Here is a 22,515-nt window from a genome sequence, read left to right on the forward strand (position 1 = left end):
CCTTGCATCCCCATTCTTACAAAACCCAGCCTCTATTCTGAAACTCTTTCTAGCTACTGCCTTATGTCTCTACTCTGTTTTTCCTACAAAAAGTCTTTGAGTGTATTGTCTACAACCACCTCGACTTTCTTACCTTCCACTCCCTGCTGGACTCATTTCAGTCTGGCTTTCAACCTCTCCATTCCATATAAACTGCACTCACTAAAGTCAGAAATGATTCCCTTGCTGCCAAACCCAAACTCTTCTACTCTCTGCTTATTCTCCTCAACCTCTCTGCTGCTTTAGACACTATGCACCACCATCTTCTCCTGCAAATCCTTCACTCCCTCAGTCTGCATGACTCTGCTCTCTCCTGGCTGTCTTCCTACTGCTCTGACCATTCTTACTAAATCTCCTCTAATGACTCCACTTCCTCCCCACTTTCTCTGCCAGTAGGTGTCCCCATGTTTCTGTTCTTGGACATCTCCTAATAATAATATACTTCCTGTTTAGATAGGCTTATCAGTTTTTTTGGCCTCCAATATCATATCTATGCTGAAGTCACTCAGATCTACCTCTCATCCCCTGACCTCTCCCCCTCTCTCCTCACTTGTATCTACAAAACTCTATCAGCTATTTTCTCCTGGATGTCCAACTGCTTTCTTAAATGTAAACCTTCTTAAACATAATATGTCAAAGACTGAGATAATAATCTTCCCACCCTCCCAAATACCCTCACCTCCCACATTTTCTATATCTATTGACATCACCACCATGTCCTCTAGCCACAAGTGTTTTGTCTTGGAGTCATTCTTGGCTACTCCCTCTCCTTCAAACCATTCATCCAATACCTCTTAAAGTCCTGCCATTTCCAACTCAAAAATATCTTCGGGATCAGAACCTTTCTCACCCTGAAAGTAACTAAGGCCCTCATCCACACACTGATCATCCCAAGACTTGATAACTGCAACCCCCTCTTCTTCGGCCTCCTTGACTCCCACCTGTCTCCACTACATTCAGTCTTCAATGCTGCTGCTTGGCTCATCTTCTTTTCCAAATACTCTACCTCTGCTTTCCCTCTCCTACAAACCCTTCACTGGCTCCCCTTCCCATTCAGAACTCAATTTAAAATTCTCAAACTCACTTACAAAGTCCTCACCCAATCATTACATTGCTGACCTTAACTTGCTTCACACTCCCACCCATCCACTTCACTTCACCCATGAATTCTGCCTCTTTGGCCAGCTATTTATGCCCTATCACTCCAGCCTCTAAGATTTTGCTTGTGCTGCTCCTAACTTCTAGAATGCTTTCCCTCTCCCTATAAGACTCTTCACCTCTATAAAATTTCAAATAGGCTCTAAAGATCCACTTCTTCATCAAAGCCTTCAAGCTCTCATCCTAACTCACTGGCCCATGCTCATTGGTTATTGTCTCTCCCCTCTGTGTCACCCCTGTCTTTCTTTCCCTTTCCATTATACTGTAAGCTCTCATGAGCAGGGCCCTCTTCCCTCATATGCTTTTCATTACCTCACTTCTACCATCATCTCTTCACCAATACCTAAAATGGCTCCCAAACTTTTTATTCTGCTGCCCTGAGTATTATGACCTCTGATGCACCAATGTTTATAAACAATGTCCATGTTATGTATTATATGTCACTTTCATTTGTGATTTTGTTTATACGGTTTCTGTGTTCGTACTTTGTTAAGTGCAGTGGACCCCTTGTGGCACCATATAAATAAATAAATTAATAATAATAATAATAATAATAATAATAATAATAATGATTAATCTCCTCCAGAATTACCACTTTTGTGATGTTTTCTTTTCACAGAATACTCTTATGATGTTGCATCATTTTTGATCATTCTTGTGTTTTCACTCTGACCAATATTGCTCTGCATCTTCTTCACTGACCACTTCTGTGATGTCTCCTCACTCACCACTTTTGTGTTAGCTCCTTTTCATTGACCTCTCTTGTGATGTCTTTATCTTTCTGACCACACTTGTGATGTCTCCTTCTCATTGATCGCTCTTTTGATGTTTCTTCCTCACTGACCACTCTTGTGCTATTTTCTTCTCACTAACCACTTTTGTAATGTCTCCTCCATTCTGAACATTCTTGTTCTGCCTCTTCCTCTTGGACCACCACTGTGATCCTTCCTTCTTTCTCACCACTCTTATATTTCCTTCTCACAGTTTTGTGATTTCTCATTCTCAATGACCATTATTGCACTTTCTTCTCCTCAATGACCACATTATTGATGTATTTTTCTCTCTGACACTCTTGTGATTACTGACCATCCTTGTGCTGACTTCTCACTGACCACTGCTGTATTTCCTCCTCAGCTCTGACCACTCTTGTTATGTCTCACTGGCCACTTTTGTGCTTTCTTTTTAACCATTCTTGTGATGCCTCCTTCTCAATGACCACTGTTGTGCAGTTTCCTTCGTACTGATCACCCTTATGATGTCTCATCATAAGGGTGACCCTTTTTGACCAGTCTTGTGCTGTTTTCTTTTCACTGACCATTGTTGTGTTGTCTCCTCCACTATGACAAATCCTGTTCTGTCTCCTTCTCACTGACCACTCCTGTGATGTCTCCTCCTCACTCCTCACTCTTGTGATGTCACCTTCTTTTTCTCACTAACCACTCTTGTGATGTCTTCTTTTCTATGACCACTCTTGTGAAATCTTCTTCAATATAACCATTTGTTCTTTCTATCACTCATGGACCACCCCTGTGATATCTTTTATAACTGCTCACACTGTCTCATCCTTAAACTCTTGTGATTTCTCCTCCTCACTGACCACCTTTTTGAAAGTATCCTTGTCACTGAACACTCTTGTGTTTTCTTATCACTAGCCAATTTTGTGATGACTAATCCTCTCTGATCAGTGTTGTAATACAGTATGTCCTCATCACTGGCCACTCTTGTTCTTTCTCCTCACTAACTGCTCTTCTAATGTCTCCTGTTCAATGTCCACTCTAGTGCTGTCTCCTCCTCACTGACCGTTTTTCTGATATTTCCTTCTTACTGGCTATGCTTGTGATGTCTCCTTGTCATTGACTACTCTTGTGATGTTTCCTCCTCACTGGCCACTATTGTTTTGTCTCCTCTTCACTAGCCACTCCTATACTGACCACTCTTATACTGTCTCCTCACTGACCACTCTTACATTGTCTCCTCTCTGACCACTCTTATACTGTCTCCTCACTGACCACTCTTATACTGTCTCCTCACTGACCTCTCCTATACTGTCTCCTCCTCACTGACCACTCTTATACTGTCTCCTCACTGATCACTCTTATACTGTCTCCTCCTCACTGACCACTCTTATACTGTCTCCTCACTGACCACTCTTATACTGTCTCCTCACTGACCACTCTTATACTGTCTCCTCACTGACCACTCTTATACTGTCTCCTCACTGACCACTCTTATACTGTCTCCTCACTGACCACTCTTATACTGTCTCCTCACTGACCACTCTTATACTGTCTCCTCACTGACCACTCTTATACTGTTAGTCTTTTCATTGTTTTTCTTTTATTCACAGGTTATTAAGATTGATATCCTACAAACATCAGATGGAGGGTAATTACTTTATAAATGACTTTATTTATATGTTTTCTCACCACTATTAATATGAATATAGGAAAAATATATTTCTGTACCCATTTGCCTGTAACAAATGCTTGGTCTGCTCTTCTGTGCTAAGCATCGTATTTCTCTTTTTCTCTCATTTGATAACATGGCAGAAGTCCCCATGTAATAATATAATAATAATATACTATAATAGTGTAATGTACATAGGACCATATTCTATGCATCACAAAATGTTCCCATTTAGCAAACACATAAGTTGAGAAAACAATAAATTTCTTGTATTTTTACAACTTGGTGACATAATAACAAGAACAGAGAACCATTATGTTATTCAGGGGATGCAGTGAGGAAATGGACGATGACAATATCAAGATTCATAATGGTCACACTAGAAAGTCTATTTTTGTGATGTTGACACTTAAAGTAAAATATTGACAAATGAAATGAAGGGCTAGCTTTAGGGTTACCCTTAGGAATGGAATTATTGTTAAGTTTATCATTAGGGTTTACCATGAGGAATAGCATTAGTGTTAAGGTTATGTTTATGGTTAGGGTTACTATTAGGGATAACATTAGCATTAGGGTAACTATTTGGTTTGGTTAGAGTTACCATTAGGAATAGCATTAGCTGTCAGGATGTAGTCTGGGATTGGCCACTACTCACTATTGCACCAGCTTCCCCTGATCTTCCTGATGGTCAGATGCTGGGATCAGCAGCAGGTGGTGTGCTAGGGTCACCAGGGTCTGCTAGGATTTCCATGTGTGCATCTTGGTCCAGTTTTGGCGGTCATAGGTGCAGCAATGTTAGCTTCTATCACCTGACTAGTCCCTCATCCAGTGGTAGCCTTGCCAACTCTCAGCTGATGCTCTCCTCCAATGGATGGCTACCTAAGGGTATAAAGCAAGACTTCAGGTAAGAGGAAGTTGATTTCATTCACTTTCCTGTGACTGTGGTTGTTACATCACTCCAGACTCCATGCTGAGATACTCTCTGGTGCTTCTCCACCTTAGTGTGCATGTTCATCCCTCATGCTGATTTCTGGTGTTCATCTCATGCTGATTTCTGGTGTTCATCTCATGCTGATTTCTGGTGTTCAGCTCTCATGCTGATTTCTGGTGTTCAGCTCTCATGCTGATATCTGGTGTTCAGCTCTCATGCTGATATCTGGTGTTCAGCTCTCACGTTGATATCTGGTGTTCAGCTCTCATGATGATTTCTGGTGTTCAGCTCTCATGCTGATTTCAGGTGTTCAGCTCTCATGCTGATTTCTGGTGTTCAGCTCTCATGCTGATATCTGGTGTTCAGCTCTCATGATGATTTATGGTGTTCAGCTCTCATGCTGATTTCTGGTGTTCAGCTCTCATGCTGTTTTCTGGTGTTCAGTTCTCACGCTGATATCTGGTGTTCAGCTCTCATGATGATTCCTGGTGTTCAGCTCTCATGATGATTTCTGGTGTTCAGCTCTTATGCTGATTTCAGGTGTTCAGCTCTCACGCTGATTTTTGGTGTTCAGCTCTCATGCTGATTTTAGGTGTTCAGCTCTCACACTGATTTCTGGTGTTCAGCTCTCATGCTGGTATCTGGTGTTCAGCTCTCATGATGATTTCTGGTGTTCAGCTCTCATGCTGATTTCTGGTGTTCAGCTCTCATGATGATATCTGGTGTTCAGCTCTCACGCTGATATCTGGTGTTCAGCTCTCATGATGATTTCTGGTGTTCAGCTCTCATAATGATTTCTGGTGTTCAGCTCTCATAATGATTTCTGGTGTTCAGCTCTCACGCTGATATCTGGTGTTCAGCTCTCACGCTGATATCTGGTGTTCAGCTCTCATGATGATTTCTGGTGCTCAGCTCTCATGATGATTTCTGGTGTTCAGCTCTCATGATGATTTCTAGTGTTCAGCTCTCAGGCTGATATCTGGTGTTCAGCTCTCACGCTGATTTCTTGTGTTCAGCTCTCATGCTGATTTCTGGTGTTCAGCTCTCATGCTGATTTGTGGTGTTCAGCTCTCACGCTGATATCTGGTTTTCAGCTCTCATGATGATTTCTGGTGTTCAGCTCTCATGATGATTTCTGGTTTTCAGCTCTCATGATGATTTCTGGTGTTCAGCTCTCATGATGATTTGTGGTGTTCAGCTCTCACGCTGATATCTGGTTTTCAGCTCTCATGATGATTTCTGGTGTTCAGCTCTCATGATGATTTCTGGTTTTCAGCTCTCATGCTGATTTCTGGTGTTCAGCTCTCATGCTGTTTTCTGGTGTTCAGCTCTCACGCTGATATCTGGTGTTCAGCTCTCATGATGATTCCTGGTGTTCAGCTCTCATGATGATTTCTGGTGTTCAGCTCTTACGCTGATTTCAGGTGTTCAGCTCTCATGCTGATTTTTGGTGTTCAGCTCTCACGCTGATTTTAGGTGTTCAGCTCTCACACTGATTTCTGGTGTTCAGCTCTCATGCTGGTATCTGGTGTTCAGCTCTCATGATGATTTCTGGTGTTCAGCTCTCATGCTGATTTCTGGTGTTCAGCTCTCATGATGATATCTGGTATTCAGCTCTCACGCTGATATCTGGTGTTCAGCTCTCATGATGATTTCTGGTGTTCAGCTCTCATAATGATTTCTGGTGTTCAGCTCTCATAATGATTTCTGGTGTTCAGCTCTCATAATGATTTCTGGTGTTCAGCTCTCACGCTGATATCTGGTGTTCAGCTCTCACGCTGATATCTGGTGTTCAGCTCTCATGATGATTTCTGGTGCTCAGCTCTCATGATGATTTCTGGTGTTCAGCTCTCATGATGATTTCTGGTGTTCAGCTCTCAGGCTGATATCTGGTGTTCAGCTCTCACGCTGATTTCTGGTGTTCAGCTCTCATGCTGATTTCTGGTGTTCAGCTCTCATGCTGATTTGTGGTGTTCAGCTCTCACGCTGATATCTGGTTTTCAGCTCTCATGATGATTTCTGGTGTTCAGCTTTCATGATGATTTCTGGTTTTCAGCTCTCATGATGATTTCTGGTGTTCAGCTCTCATGATGATTTCTGGTGTTCAGCTCTCACACTGATCCCTAGTGTTATTTACTTCAGCTTTCATGCTGATCCCTAGTGTTATTTATTTCAGCTCTCATGCTGATATCTGGTGTTCAGCTCTCATGATGATTTATGGTGTTCAGCTCTCATGCTGATTTCTGGTGTTCAGCTCTCATGCTGTTTTCTGGTGTTCAGTTCTCACGCTGATATCTGGTGTTCAGCTCTCATGATGATTCCTGGTGTTCAGCTCTCATGATGATTTCTGGTGTTCAGCTCTTACGCTGATTTCAGGTGTTCAGCTCTCACGCTGATTTTTGGTGTTCAGCTCTCATGCTGATTTTAGGTGTTCAGCTCTCACACTGATTTCTGGTGTTCAGCTCTCATGCTGGTATCTGGTGTTCAGCTCTCATGATGATTTCTGGTGTTCAGCTCTCATGCTGATTTCTGGTGTTCAGCTCTCATGATGATATCTGGTGTTCAGCTCTCATGCTGATATCTGGTGTTCAGCTCTCATGATGATTTCTGGTGTTCAGCTCTCATAATGATTTCTGGTGTTCAGCTCTCATAATGATTTCTGGTGTTCAGCTCTCACGCTGATATCTGGTGTTCAGCTCTCACGCTGATATCTGGTGTTCAGCTCTCATGATGATTTCTGGTGCTCAGCTCTCATGATGATTTCTGGTGTTCAGCTCTCATGATGATTTCTAGTGTTCAGCTCTCAGGCTGATATCTGGTGTTCAGCTCTCACGCTGATTTCTGGTGTTCAGCTCTCATGCTGATTTCTGGTGTTCAGCTCTCATGCTGATTTGTGGTGTTCAGCTCTCACGCTGATATCTGGTTTTCAGCTCTCATGATGATTTCTGGTGTTCAGCTCTCATGATGATTTCTGGTTTTCAGCTCTCATGATGATTTCTGGTGTTCAGCTCTCATGATGATTTGTGGTGTTCAGCTCTCACGCTGATATCTGGTTTTCAGCTCTCATGATGATTTCTGGTGTTCAGCTCTCATGATGATTTCTGGTTTTCAGCTCTCATGCTGATTTCTGGTGTTCAGCTCTCATGCTGTTTTCTGGTGTTCAGCTCTCACGCTGATATCTGGTGTTCAGCTCTCATGATGATTCCTGGTGTTCAGCTCTCATGATGATTTCTGGTGTTCAGCTCTTACGCTGATTTCAGGTGTTCAGCTCTCATGCTGATTTTTGGTGTTCAGCTCTCACGCTGATTTTAGGTGTTCAGCTCTCACACTGATTTCTGGTGTTCAGCTCTCATGCTGGTATCTGGTGTTCAGCTCTCATGATGATTTCTGGTGTTCAGCTCTCATGCTGATTTCTGGTGTTCAGCTCTCATGATGATATCTGGTATTCAGCTCTCACGCTGATATCTGGTGTTCAGCTCTCATGATGATTTCTGGTGTTCAGCTCTCATAATGATTTCTGGTGTTCAGCTCTCATAATGATTTCTGGTGTTCAGCTCTCATAATGATTTCTGGTGTTCAGCTCTCACGCTGATATCTGGTGTTCAGCTCTCACGCTGATATCTGGTGTTCAGCTCTCATGATGATTTCTGGTGCTCAGCTCTCATGATGATTTCTGGTGTTCAGCTCTCATGATGATTTCTGGTGTTCAGCTCTCAGGCTGATATCTGGTGTTCAGCTCTCACGCTGATTTCTGGTGTTCAGCTCTCATGCTGATTTCTGGTGTTCAGCTCTCATGCTGATTTGTGGTGTTCAGCTCTCACGCTGATATCTGTTTTTCAGCTCTCATGATGTTTTCTGGTGTTCAGCTTTCATGATGATTTCTGGTTTTCAGCTCTCATGATGATTTCTGGTGTTCAGCTCTCATGATGATTTCTGGTGTTCAGCTCTCACACTGATCCCTAGTGTTATTTACTTCAGCTTTCATGCTGATCCCTAGTGTTATTTATTTCAGCTCTCATGCTGATATCTGGTGTTCAGCTCTCATGATGATTTATGGTGTTCAGCTCTCATGCTGATTTCTGGTGTTCAGCTCTCATGCTGTTTTCTGGTGTTCAGTTCTCACGCTGATATCTGGTGTTCAGCTCTCATGATGATTCCTGGTGTTCAGCTCTCATGATGATTTCTGGTGTTCAGCTCTTACGCTGATTTCAGGTGTTCAGCTCTCACGCTGATTTTTGGTGTTCAGCTCTCATGCTGATTTTAGGTGTTCAGCTCTCACACTGATTTCTGGTGTTCAGCTCTCATGCTGGTATCTGGTGTTCAGCTCTCATGATGATTTCTGGTGTTCAGCTCTCATGCTGATTTCTGGTGTTCAGCTCTCATGATGATATCTGGTGTTCAGCTCTCACGCTGATATCTGGTGTTCAGCTCTCATGATGATTTCTGGTGTTCAGCTCTCATAATGATTTCTGGTGTTCAGCTCTCATAATGATTTCTGGTGTTCAGCTCTCACGCTGATATCTGGTGTTCAGCTCTCACGCTGATATCTGGTGTTCAGCTCTCATGATGATTTCTGGTGCTCAGCTCTCATGATGATTTCTGGTGTTCAGCTCTCATGATGATTTCTAGTGTTCAGCTCTCAGGCTGATATCTGGTGTTCAGCTCTCACGCTGATTTCTGGTGTTCAGCTCTCATGCTGATTTCTGGTGTTCAGCTCTCATGCTGATTTGTGGTGTTCAGCTCTCATGCTGATATCTGGTTTTCAGCTCTCATGATGATTTCTGGTGTTCAGCTCTCATGATGATTTCTGGTTTTCAGCTCTCATGATGATTTCTGGTGTTCAGCTCTCATGATGATTTGTGGTGTTCAGCTCTCACGCTGATATCTGGTTTTCAGCTCTCATGATGATTTCTGGTGTTCAGCTCTCATGATGATTTCTGGTTTTCAGCTCTCATGCTGATTTCTGGTGTTCAGCTCTCATGCTGTTTTCTGGTGTTCAGCTCTCACGCTGATATCTGGTGTTCAGCTCTCATGATGATTCCTGGTGTTCAGCTCTCATGATGATTTCTGGTGTTCAGCTCTCACACTGATTTCTGGTGTTCAGCTCTCATGCTGATTTCAGGTGTTCAGCTCTCATGCTGATTTCTGGTGTTCAGCTCTCATGCTGATTTCTGGTGTTCAGCTCTCATGATGATATCTGGTGTTCAGCTCTCACGCTGATATCTGGTGTTCAGCTCTCTTGATGATTTCTGGTGTTCAGCTCTCATAATGATTTCTGGTGTTCAGCTCTCATAATGATTTCTGGTGTTCAGCTCTCACGCTGATATCTGGTGTTCAGCTCTCACGCTGATATCTGGTGTTCAGCTCTCATGATGATTTCTGGTGCTCAGCTCTCATGATGATTTCTGGTGTTCAGCTCTCATGATGATTTCTAGTGTTCAGCTCTCAGGCTGATATCTGGTGTTCAGCTCTCACGCTGATTTCTGGTGTTCAGCTCTCATGCTGATTTCTGGTGTTCAGCTCTCATGCTGATTTGTGGTGTTCAGCTCTCACGCTGATATCTGGTTTTCAGCTCTCATGATGATTTCTGGTGTTCAGCTCTCATGATGATTTCTGGTTTTCAGCTCTCATGATGATTTCTGGTGTTCAGCTCTCATGATGATTTGTGGTGTTCAGCTCTCACGCTGATATCTGGTTTTCAGCTCTCATGATGATTTCTGGTGTTCAGCTCTCATGATGATTTCTGGTTTTCAGCTCTCATGCTGATTTCTGGTGTTCAGCTCTCATGCTGTTTTCTGGTGTTCAGCTCTCACGCTGATATCTGGTGTTCAGCTCTCATGATGATTCCTGGTGTTCAGCTCTCATGATGATTTCTGGTGTTCAGCTCTTACGCTGATTTCAGGTGTTCAGCTCTCATGCTGATTTTTGGTGTTCAGCTCTCATGCTGATTTTAGGTGTTCAGCTCTCACACTGATTTCTGGTGTTCAGCTCTCATGCTGGTATCTGGTGTTCAGCTCTCATGATGATTTCTGGTGTTCAGCTCTCATGCTGATTTCTGGTGTTCAGCTCTCATGATGATATCTGGTATTCAGCTCTCACGCTGATATCTGGTGTTCAGCTCTCATGATGATTTCTGGTGTTCAGCTCTCATGATGATTTCTGGTGTTCAGCTCTCAGGCTGATTTCTGGTGTTCAGCTCTCATAATGATTTCTGGTGTTCAGCTCTCACGCTGATATCTGGTGTTCAGCTCTCACGCTGATTTCTGGTGTTCAGCTCTCATGCTGGTATCTGGTGTTCAGCTCTCATGATGATTTCTGGTGTTCAGCTCTTACGCTGATTTCAGGTGTTCAGCTCTCACGCTGATTTTTGGTGTTCAGCTCTCATGCTGATTTTAGGTGTTCAGCTCTCACACTGATTTCTGGTGTTCAGCTCTCATGCTGGTATCTGGTGTTCAGCTCTCATGATGATTTCTGGTGTTCAGCTCTCATGCTGATTTCTTGTGTTCAGCTCTCATGATGATATCTGGTGTTCAGCTCTCACGCTGATATCTGGTGTTCAGCTCTCATGATGATTTCTGGTGTTCAGCTCTCATAATGATTTCTGGTGTTCAGCTCTCATAATGATTTCTGGTGTTCAGCTCTCACGCTGATATCTGGTGTTCAGCTCTCACGCTGATATCTGGTATTCAGCTCTCATGATGATTTCTGGTGCTCAGCTCTCATGATGATTTCTGGTGTTCAGCTCTCATGATGATTTCTAGTGTTCAGCTCTCAGGCTGATATCTGGTGTTCAGCTCTCACGCTGATTTCTGGTGTTCAGCTCTCATGCTGATTTCTGGTGTTCAGCTCTCATGCTGATTTGTGGTGTTCAGCTTTCACGCTGATATCTGGTTTTCAGCTCTCATGATGATTTCTGGTGTTCAGCTCTCATGATGATTTCTGGTTTTCAGCTCTCATGATGATTTCTGGTGTTCAGCTCTCATGATGATTTGTGGTGTTCAGCTCTCACGCTGATATCTGGTTTTCAGCTCTCATGATGATTTCTGGTGTTCAGCTCTCATGATGATTTCTGGTTTTCAGCTCTCATGCTGATTTCTGGTGTTCAGCTCTCATGCTGTTTTCTGGTGTTCAGCTCTCACGCTGATATCTGGTGTTCAGCTCTCATGATGATTCCTGGTGTTCAGCTCTCATGATGATTTCTGGTGTTCAGCTCTTACGCTGATTTCAGGTGTTCAGCTCTCATGCTGATTTTTGGTGTTCAGCTCTCACGCTGATTTTAGGTGTTCAGCTCTCACACTGATTTCTGGTGTTCAGCTCTCATGCTGGTATCTGGTGTTCAGCTCTCATGATGATTTCTGGTGTTCAGCTCTCATGCTGACTTCTGGTGTTCAGCTCTCATGATGATATCTGGTATTCAGCTCTCACGCTGATATCTGGTGTTCAGCTCTCATGATGATTTCTGGTGTTCAGCTCTCATAATGATTTCTGGTGTTCAGCTCTCATGATGATATCTGGTATTCAACTCTCACGCTGATATCTGGTGTTCAGCTCTCATGATGATTTCTGGTGTTCAGCTCTCATAATGATTTCTGGTGTTCAGCTCTCATGATGATATCTGGTATTCAGCTCTCACGCTGATATCTGGTGTTCAGCTCTCATGATGATTTCTGGTGTTCAGCTCTCATAATGATTTCTGGTGTTCAGCTCTCATAATGATTTCTGGTGTTCAGCTCTCATGATGATATCTGGTATTCAGCTCTCACGCTGATATCTGGTGTTCAGCTCTCATGATGATTTCTGGTGTTCAGCTCTCATAATGATTTCTGGTGTTCAGCTCTCATGCTGGTATCTGGTGTTCAGCTCTCATGATGATTTCTGGTGTTCAGCTCTCATGCTGATTTCTGGTGTTCAGCTCTCATGATGATATCTGGTATTCAGCTCTCACGCTGATATCTGGTGTTCAGCTCTCATGATGATTTCTGGTGTTCAGCTCTCATAATGATTTCTGGTGTTCAGCTCTCATAATGATTTCTGGTGTTCAGCTCTCATAATGATTTCTGGTGTTCAGCTCTCACACTGATATCTGGTGTTCAGCTCTCACGCTGATATCTGGTGTTCAGCTCTCATGATGATTTCTGGTGCTCATCTCTCATGATGATTTCTGGTGTTCAGCTCTCATGATGATTTCTGGTGTTCAGCTCTCAGGCTGATATCTGGTGTTCAGCTCTCACGCTGATTTCTGGTGTTCAGCTCTCATGCTGATTTCTGGTGTTCAGCTCTCATGCTGATTTGTGGTGTTCAGCTCTCACGCTGATATCTGGTTTTCAGCTCTCATGATGATTTCTGGTGTTCAGCTTTCATGATGATTTCTGGTTTTCAGCTCTCATGATGATTTCTGGTGTTCAGCTCTCATGATGATTTCTGGTGTTCAGCTCTCACACTGATCCCTAGTGTTATTTACTTCAGCTTTCATGCTGATCCCTAGTGTTATTTATTTCAGCTTTCATGCTGATCCCTAGTGTTATTTATTTCAGCTTTCACGCTGATCCCTAGTGTTATATATTTCAGCTCTCATGCTGATCCCTAGTGTTATATATTTCAGCTTTCACGCTTATCCCTTGTGTTATATATTTCAGCTCTCATGCTAATCCCTTATGTTATATTTTACAGCTCTCACACTGACTCCCAGTGTTAGCTATTTCAGCTCTCATGCTGATCTTTTGTGTTATATTATTCAACTCACATGCTGATCCCTAGTGTTATACTTTATTACCTCTGTGCTGATCTCCTGTGTACTTTCTCAGTACCCTGTACAGCCTCTGGATCTCAAGTGCATCCAGTACCCTAACCTTCATCTGGATACAAGTACCCTCAGTACCCTATCTTGCCTCTGGTTCCTAAATGCATGTCGTATCCTCTCCTGCACCTGGATTACAAGTGCGCTCAATACATTTTCTCTAGTCTCAGCAATATTCCCCAGTGTACCTCCTACAAGTTAATCTCTAGTGAATCTTTTATGTGTCAATTTGCAGTGAATCCTTTATGTGCAATTTTCCAGTGTACTCCCTATACGAGTCATTGTTTAAGTACATTCTCTATGTGTCTCTCACCAGTGTGTTCTCTACGATTTAATTCCCAGTGTGGGTAGTTATCTTTCTCTACCCTGCCACTTTGTCTCATTGCTAGTTTCTGGGTACCTGACCAGAGGGCAGTGACCTGCCCAGTGGGTGCCGTGGAGCCCAAATCCCAATTGGAGGGGTCACTGGTGAAAACCACAAGTGGGTTAGACTCTGCGCATCTGGTCAGGTCTCACCAACACTCAGATCTAGCTAAGGAGGAAGACACACCTACTTCCTCTTCATCTGCTGTCACTCCACACCATAGTACCCCAACTTCCAGCCCTCTTACCAAAGTTTCCTGTGTTTTGTTGTGACAATTATCATTAGGGTTACTAATTGGGTTAGTTAGAGTTAGCATTAGGGTTACTATTAGGATTAGCATTTGTGTTAGGGTTACTGTGAGGGTTAGTTATGGTTACCATTATGGTTGAGGTTACCATTAGGAATAGCATTAGAATTAGGGTTAATATTAGGGTTAGTTAAGGTTACCATTAGGAATAGCATTAACATTAGTGTTACTATTAGAGTTACCATTAGGAATAGCATTAGGGTTACTGTTAGGGTTAATTATGGTTACCATTATGGTTGAGGTCACCAATAGGAATAGCATTAACATTAGGGTTACTGTGATGGTTAGGATTACAGTTAATGTTAGTTCTATGGATAAATTCACATGAAAAGAGACTGTCAGCATTCTGACCATGTCCACAATTTTATTCCATCTTAATAAAAGACAACATGCTGAATGCAGGTATAATATACCAGAGATATTTTGCGCCAGTCAATGTTTTTTTAGTGATGGTATAAAATATGTAAGCTATAAGGGATAATAATAATCAGGTATCTATGCTAGTACTGAATACACAGATTTGTAGGAGATGCAGGGTGCATAGTTATACAGCTTACTGATTGGCTACTTTATGGTTCCATGTACTGTGATTGGTCTGAATCTCTCGTGGGCAGGTAATTTTTCATGTATTTTGGAAGAATCTGAATCCATTAATTATTTATTGCAATGAATGTGGATCTATATCATGTATCCCCCACCTGTAATGACACCAGGAAACCTGTCACCATTTCACTATTCCTCACTCAGAGAGACCAGTGGCTGTGGCCAAACCAGAGAGAGCAATGACCAGAATATCCCAGCTCCAGAAACCACATGTAGTCATCAGAAACATGTCAGAGAATACCCTAGTGACTCCTATGGAGTTATGACCTTCACAGGAACCACCCTAACATGGGCAAAGGTGAGTGCAAGATTCAGAATGTCTTCTAGGGCATTGTGGGGGGTCTGACACATTTAGGGCATCACCCATGGCACTAAAAGCTCATTTTACAGATCATACCTACTGTTTGTCTGAATACAGTGTATAAGTATCTCACACTGGCCTATGTTTTTCTACAGTATGTGCGGGCATCATGTGACACTACACCCAGCATATTGTATGACCTCATGACTAAACAATGGGGTCTCAGTGCACCCAATCTTCTGATATCAGTGACCGGAGGGGCCAAAAACTTCAGCATCAGCCCAAGGCTGAAAGAGCAGTTCAGTCGGGGTCTTGTGAAAGCAGCAGAGAGCACAGGTGAGGAGGCCTCATGTATCTCCACAATGCTTTTCCCTGCCAGTCTTGTCCTCTTATTCTGTCCATTTCTCTCCCACTTATCTGCTGTCCTCCATCATCCTCTTTCCATAATGCTGAGCTTCAGACAAGGAAAAGATTCTTTATTTCCAGAACATGGGAATGTTTATTCCCTGGCTGGACAAGAAATGGATTATTGAGTCTGATCCCTACAGTAGAACAGGAAATAATAATTTGCTGGTCAAAATCTACAACATCAAAGTTTCTATGAAACTTTCAAACAACAATGATTAATAATTGGAGAGAAAAAACTTTGAGCTTGAGCTCCTCAGTGAAAAACAGGCAAAAAGTTTTCACCACCTCAGACCAGGTGAAAAAAAAAAAGCAAAATCCCTATTTTTTACTTAAAATGTGGGGATTTCTTTCAGTACCCTTTGGACACCCCTTCCCTAATGATAAATTAACCTAAATTTTTTTGGAAAGTTGCGTAATTTGGTGAAAAACTACCTGTCAAAGTTTTGGTCTAAAAAAAATAATTAATAGTGGGTTTAACGTATTGGGTCTGGTATTTCGGGGGGGATTTCCATATGGATCCATCAAGTGTTTTAAACATTGCACCTGGTTGCAGCAGGTGCTTTTTTAATGGATTTTAAAAGTGCGCTTTTACGACACTAAACTATACTTACACCCATTTTAATGTACCCCAATTTATGTGGAACAGTAATTTCCTGGAAAAAATAGCTTTGTATCATTTAAAAAAAAAAAGTATATACGCAAATTACAGCTAACCGACGCAATTTAAGTAGCCTAAATTACAGCCAATAATACACTTCTAAATTATTTTCCGATGTACGTTAGCCATTTTTTGGGGAACAGACATAATTTCCTGACTTTTTCACCTATTTTCGCATTTTTTTGGCAAAACTCTTCAGAATTCTCATTTTTCTTGTCAAAAATTATCAGATTTCACACTTAATTGAAATCGGCCCTAAGGGGTAAATTTAAATCGAGTTTGTCCCAAGTTTGCTCAATTACAAACTTGAGCTTTGCCGGAACTCTGGAGAGTTTTGTAAAATCAAATTCACAAATTTACTTAGAATCGAGTTTGGCTGAATCAAGTTTTTGATGGTGAATGAGATCGAGTTTTCTCTGGCGAGTTCCTTGTGTCTGACTGCAGCCAAACACACCTAAACATGCAGCCTGCACATATCAGCGAGGTATGTGCAGGTTGAATGTGTGTATTTTTTAATAAAAAAAATATAAAAAAAAAATAAAAAAAATATGTGTGGTTCCACCCCAAAAGCATAACCATCCCTGGGCTCCTGAGCCAGTCCTGGTTCTAAATATATGGGGGACAAAATGTGTTAGATGCCTCCGTATTTTATGAACCAGCACTGGGCTCTGTGAAAAAATGGTGTGGGGGGGTCCCGGGTTAAAACTAGCACCGGGCTCAAACTTACCAGAGTGTAATGTTACAGACAGGGAACCCTTTCACCATGGGGAGACCCCACATCATTTTCTTTTTTACATTTCAACACTTTTTTGGCTATTTACAGGCAGAAACATACATGGATCACACTGATCTATGTATGTTTCTGCAATCTCGTATCTCACAGGCAGGTGAATTGGTTTCCCGATTATGGACACGATTTTACCCATTCTCGTAAATGTTATAAAACTCGATTATTGGTAAATTCCTGAATCCTATCTTTAGTAGAGAAATGGTTCGTGAGTTTGGCCAATGGTGAAATGAAACATCTTTGCTAACTCTCCCTAGTTGTCCTGTAGCAAATGAGACTTCTCTCCCCAGTTAGATGTTAGTAAATTTCTGAGTTGCAAAAAATGGCAAAACTCTCCAGAGAATGCTAACTCGTCCACACTCGATTCTGAGTAAATTTACCCCTAAGTCAGATCGGCACCGAGGTTACTAATAATGTATACAGGGTTTTGAAGGCTTTATGGAAAGTATTACTACCTTACTGCACCGAGGTTATGAGTTCAATTCCTGGTCATGGCTCATCTTGTATGTTCTTCCCATGTTTGAGAGAGTTTCCTGCAGGTGCTCTTGTTTCATTTGGGCAGGGACTGATATGAATGCTGTATATTTTCTGTACAGTGCTGCGTATATTGGAGGTGCTACATAAATAAATAGTAAACAACAATGATCTGCAGTGGTACAGTCAGTGAAAGGTGAGGACACTACTCATACAAGTATATAAATTATACAGGGGCATATTTACTACAATCCACATTATTCAGGCAATATCACAGGGATTTATTAAAAATCCTTTGCAGGGACAAAGCTTTCGATAAAGCTTTGTCCCTGCGAATTCCCTCCGCAGCCAAGGGGTGCCGCACATATGCCGCTACACTCCCCCTTGATCCCCCCTTGTTGCGGACCACCGGGGCTGACCCATCTGCAACCTTCCCTCCCTTTATTTTCTCTTACATCCGGTCAGGTTATCGATGCTCTGTTGATGTTCTCCCCGTGCTCTGGTCAGCTGGTCTCCCATCCTGCACTGTGACCTGGTCAGCTGTTCTATGCAGCAGATGACCAGGTTCACAGTGCAGGAGCTGGGAGACCAGCTGACCAGAGCCCATGGAGGACATCACCAAGCACCGATCACCAGCCCTGGACACAGGTAAGTTCTTTTTTTTAATATATTTTCAGTTTGTGATCTGTTTAGACCACACAGCTAATCACTGGGGCTGGCTCCGGGCTCTGCTCTGCCTGTTAGATCAGAGCAGGAGTACAGTAACCGGGGAAGACCCTGGATAACGGCTCCTCCAGGTGGCGTTATTATCACAGGGCTTCCCCCGGTATTTTTTCACTATTTTTAGTAACTTTGGCCAGATCACATTTCCCATTAAAATTATGGGAAATGTGTTCTGCTTACTAAAAAAAATTGATAATTAGGGCTTGGAGTAGAATTTTACGAATTCTACTCCAATTGTCCTTTAGTAAATTTAGGTGTTACTAAAATAATGTGAAAAGGGTGTGAAAACACAAAACAGCCTTTATCACTTTATTTTACTAAAAATAATGTAAATAAATAGGTCCCATAGAGTCTACCCACCATAGGAAGAAGGTGTTCAAAACTATTTATAAATTAGGTGTTCTATTGTTGCATAAAGTAATCGACTACAATCCAATATAGTTAAGAATTTGTAATTTATTATGTTATGGGATGTTTATCGTCTCCACTCTTACCCATATTTGGATCTGGTCTTATCCTTAGCACAGAATTATACATAAATGGTCAGAGTCTTATGAAAAACAGGTTTTGCAGGGAGTTGTCTTAAAGAAAACTCAACTCATTTACTATATATAATTGTGTTCACAGGTCATGCATTGGACTGCACTATAAAACATATTATGTGTTGAACACACTAACTGTAAATATGGAATAATGTAACATATAACGTTTCTTATAAACTAAGCTTTCACAATGGCCATGTGTGATTTAGTAGGATAGTGTTTAAAATGAGCTTGTGGGGCGGGGTGTAAGGATCCCATCACAGGAGTTCCCCCCAGGGTGCACCTTTCATCTTCTGGCACTGACACTTGTGCTTGTCTCTCCATTCAGGTGCCTGGATCATTACCGGCGGTACTCATGCTGGGGTGATGAAATATGTGGGAGAGGCTGTGCGGGATTTCAGTTGGAGCCAACCAAAGCTTGTCCTGATCGGCATCGCCACCTGGGGTATCATCCATAACAGGGAACGCCTGGTCAAAAAAGAGGTAAATTCCCAGAATACTTTGCATCACCCTACAGCTATATCTTTCCCTATCCCAAATCTCACTTCCCAACATTGTCACCCAAATAGTCTTCAGTTATTTATGGACTCTCACATCTGTCCTATGTGATCATTTTATTTATTTTATATTCCATCAATGATTCATTTATACATTAATTCCTATCACCTGCTGCTTTCTGTAAACTTTACCAAAATACAACAAATACAAATTTTATAACAAAAAAAGTTTGAAAGACTAAAAAATTACAAGTACAGTATATAGGATGTTATTACCCAGGGAATGAGAGAAGGCAGAAAGATTAACACTCAATATTGACATTTTTGAACTAATAATATCTGTAAAGGATTAAGAGTTGGGGTGTGGGATAAAGAACCCATCCCCACATCTTCTAGTAAGAGACACAGTAAAATATGGGGATGTATAATGTGGTTGCTATGTAAAATCTGCAAATTTTAACCTGAAGATACAACACAAAAAATAAAAAATGTGATCACAATTTCCTCCACACTTGGACATTATGGTGCAATTCTCAGTTGTGTGACAAGGAGTCATCCTCACATCTCTTACTGTAGTGATTGAGTCACAGCTTCACCATTAGAGTATCAGGATATAACCCTCCATGGGAACAACCCCTATATATGTATCAGTATAGTACCCTGGACATAAAAATCTCCATCTAGCTGGAGACCATCCATCTTTGAGTTTGCTACAATTTGTAGCTACATGGATAATACAAGTGGAGGATGAGGTTCCTCTGCATGGAAACTTGTCCATAAACTCCCTCCATAAACACCCATGTCTCATACAGATGCATTGTCACTGAGCAGTCTTCTGTATTGACTCCTAGCAGTCTTCTGTATTGTCTCCTAGCAGTCTTCTGCATTGTCTCCTAGTAGTCTTCTGTATTGTCTCCTAGCAGTCTTCTGTATTGTCTCCTAGCAGTCCTCTGCATTGTCTCCTAGCAGTCTTCTGTATTGCCTCCTAGCAGTCTTCTGTATTGTCTCCTAGCAGTCTTCTGTATTGTCTCCTAGCAGTCCTCTGCATTGTCTCCTAGCAGTCTTCTGTATTGTCTCCTAGCAGTCTTCTGTATTGTCTCCTAGCAGTCCTCTGTATTGTCTCCTAGCAGTCTTGTGTATTGTCTCCTAGCAGTCTTCTGTATTGTCTCCTAGCAGTCTTCTGCATTGTCTCCTAGCAGTCCTCTGCATTGTCTCCTAGCAGTCTTCTGTATTGTCTCCTATCAGTCTTCTGTATTGTCTCCTAGCAGTCTTCTGCATTGTCTCCTAGTAGTCTTCTGCATTGCCTTCTAGCAGTCTTCTGTATTGTCTCCTAGCAGTCTTCTGCATTGCCTCTTAGCAGTCTTCTGTATTGTCTCCTAGCAGTCTTCTGTATTGTCTCCTAGCAGTTTTCTGCATTGCCTTCTAGCAGTCTTCTGTATTGTCTCCTAGCAGTCTTCTGCATTGCCTCTTAGCAGTCTTCTGTATTGCCTCCTAGCAGTCTTCTGCATTGTCTCCTAGCAGTCTTCTGCATTGTCTCCTAGCAGTCTTCTGTATGTCTCCTATCAGTCTTCTGTATTGTCTCCTAGCAGTCTTCTGCATTGTCTCCTATCAGTCTTCTGTATTGTCTCCTAGCAGTCTTCTGTATTGTCTCCTAGCAGTCTTCTGTATAGTCTCCTAGCAGTCTTCTGTATTGTCTCCTAGCAGTCTTCTGCATTGTCTCCTAGCAGTCTTCTGCATTGTCTCCTAGCAGTCTTCTGCATTGTCTCCTAGCAGTCTTCTGCATTGTCTCCTAGCAGTCTTCTGTATTGTCTCCTATCAGTCTTGTGTATTGTCTCCTAGCAGTCTTCTGCATTATCTCCTAGCAGTCTTCTGTATTGTCTCCTATCAGTCTTCTGTATTGTCTCCTAGCAGTCTTCTGCATTGTCTCCTATCAGTCTTCTGTATTGTCTCCTATCAGTCTTCTGTATTGTCTCCTATCAGTCTTCTGCATTGTCTCCTAGCAGTCTTCTGCATTGTCTCCTAGCAATCTTCTGTATTGTCTCCTAGCAGTCTTCTGTATTGTCTCCTTGCAGTCTTCTGTATTGTCTCCTACCAGTCTTCAGCATTGCCTCCTATCAGTCTTCTGTATTGCCTCCTAGCAGTCTTCTGCATTGCCTCCTAGCAGTCTTCTGTATTGTCTCCTAGCAGTCTGCTGTATTGTCTCCTAGCAGTCTTCAGCATTGCCTCCTAGCAGTCTTATGCATTGTCTCCTAGCAGTCTTCTGTATTGTCTCCTAGCAGTCTTCTGCATTGTCTCCTAGCAGTCATCTGCATTGTCTCCTAGCAGTCTTCTGTATTGTCTCCTAGCAGCCTTCTGTATTACCTTCTAGCAGTCTTCTGTATTGTCTCCTAGCAGTCTTCTGTATTACCTTCTAGCAGTCTTCTGTATTGTCTCCTAGCAGTCTTCTGTATTGTCTCCTAGCAGTCTTCTGTATTGCCTCCTAGTAGTCTTCTGTATTGTCTCCTAGCAGTCTTCTGTATTGCCTCCTAGCAGCCTTCTGTATTGCCTCCTAGCAGTCTTCTGTATTGTCTCCTAGCAGTCTTATGTATTACCTTCCAGCAGTCTTCTGTATTGTCTCCTAGCAGTCTTCTGTATTGTCTCCTAGCAGTCTTCTGTATTGCCTCCTAGCAGTCTTCTGTATTGTCTCCTAGCAGTCTTCTGCATTGTCTCCTAGCAGTCTTCTGCATTGTCTCCTAGCAGTCTTCTGCATTGCCTCCTAGCAGTCTTCAGCATTGTCTCCTAGCAGTCTTCTGCATTGTCTCCTAGCAGTCTTCTGCATTGTCTCCTAGCAGTCTTCTTCATTGCCTTCTAGCAGTCTTCTGCATTGTCTCCTAGCAGTCTTCTGTATTGTCTCCTAGCAGTCTTCTGCATTGTCTCCTAGTAGTCTTCTGTATTGTCTCCTAGCAGTCTTCTGTATTGTCTCCTAGCAGTCCTCTGCATTGTCTCCTAGCAGTCTTCTGTATTGCCTCCTAGCAGTCTTCTGTATTGTCTCCTAGCAGTCTTCTGTATTGTCTCCTAGCAGTCCTCTGCATTGTCTCCTAGCAGTCTTCTGTATTGTCTCCTAGCAGTCTTCTGTATTGTCTCCTAGCAGTCCTCTGTATTGTCTCCTAGCAGTCTTGTGTATTGTCTCCTAGCAGTCTTCTGTATTGTCTCCTAGCAGTCTTCTGCATTGTCTCCTAGCAGTCCTCTGCATTGTCTCCTAGCAGTCTTCTGTATTGTCTCCTATCAGTCTTCTGTATTGTCTCCTAGCAGTCTTCTGCATTGTCTCCTAGTAGTCTTCTGCATTGCCTTCTAGCAGTCTTCTGTATTGTCTCCTAGCAGTCTTCTGCATTGCCTCTTAGCAGTCTTCTGTATTGTCTCCTAGCAGTCTTCTGTATTGTCTCCTAGCAGTCTTCTGCATTGCCTTCTAGCAGTCTTCTGTATTGTCTCCTAGCAGTCTTCTGCATTGCCTCTTAGCAGTCTTCTGTATTGCCTCCTAGCA

At 42.4% G+C, this 22,515-nt stretch overlaps 1 protein-coding gene across 1 annotated transcript in view; it reads left to right on the forward strand.

Annotated features, from left to right (window-relative positions):
• Positions 1-22,515, forward strand: part of LOC148454257 (transient receptor potential cation channel subfamily M member 2-like) — a 333,820-nt gene that overhangs the window by 3,192 nt on the left and 308,113 nt on the right. The window contains 5 exon segments of the mRNA XM_088461125.1: positions 3,545-3,582; positions 4,388-4,507; positions 14,750-14,903; positions 15,062-15,242; positions 18,827-18,981. Of these exon segments, the coding sequence (XP_088317251.1) occupies positions 3,545-3,582; positions 4,388-4,507; positions 14,750-14,903; positions 15,062-15,242; positions 18,827-18,981 (648 nt within the window).

This window comes from Taudactylus pleione, unplaced genomic scaffold (assembly GCF_031769625.1).
Source record: "Taudactylus pleione unplaced genomic scaffold, aTauple2 ptg001020l, whole genome shotgun sequence".
In the NCBI taxonomy this organism is placed as follows: Eukaryota; Metazoa; Chordata; class Amphibia; order Anura; family Myobatrachidae; genus Taudactylus; species Taudactylus pleione.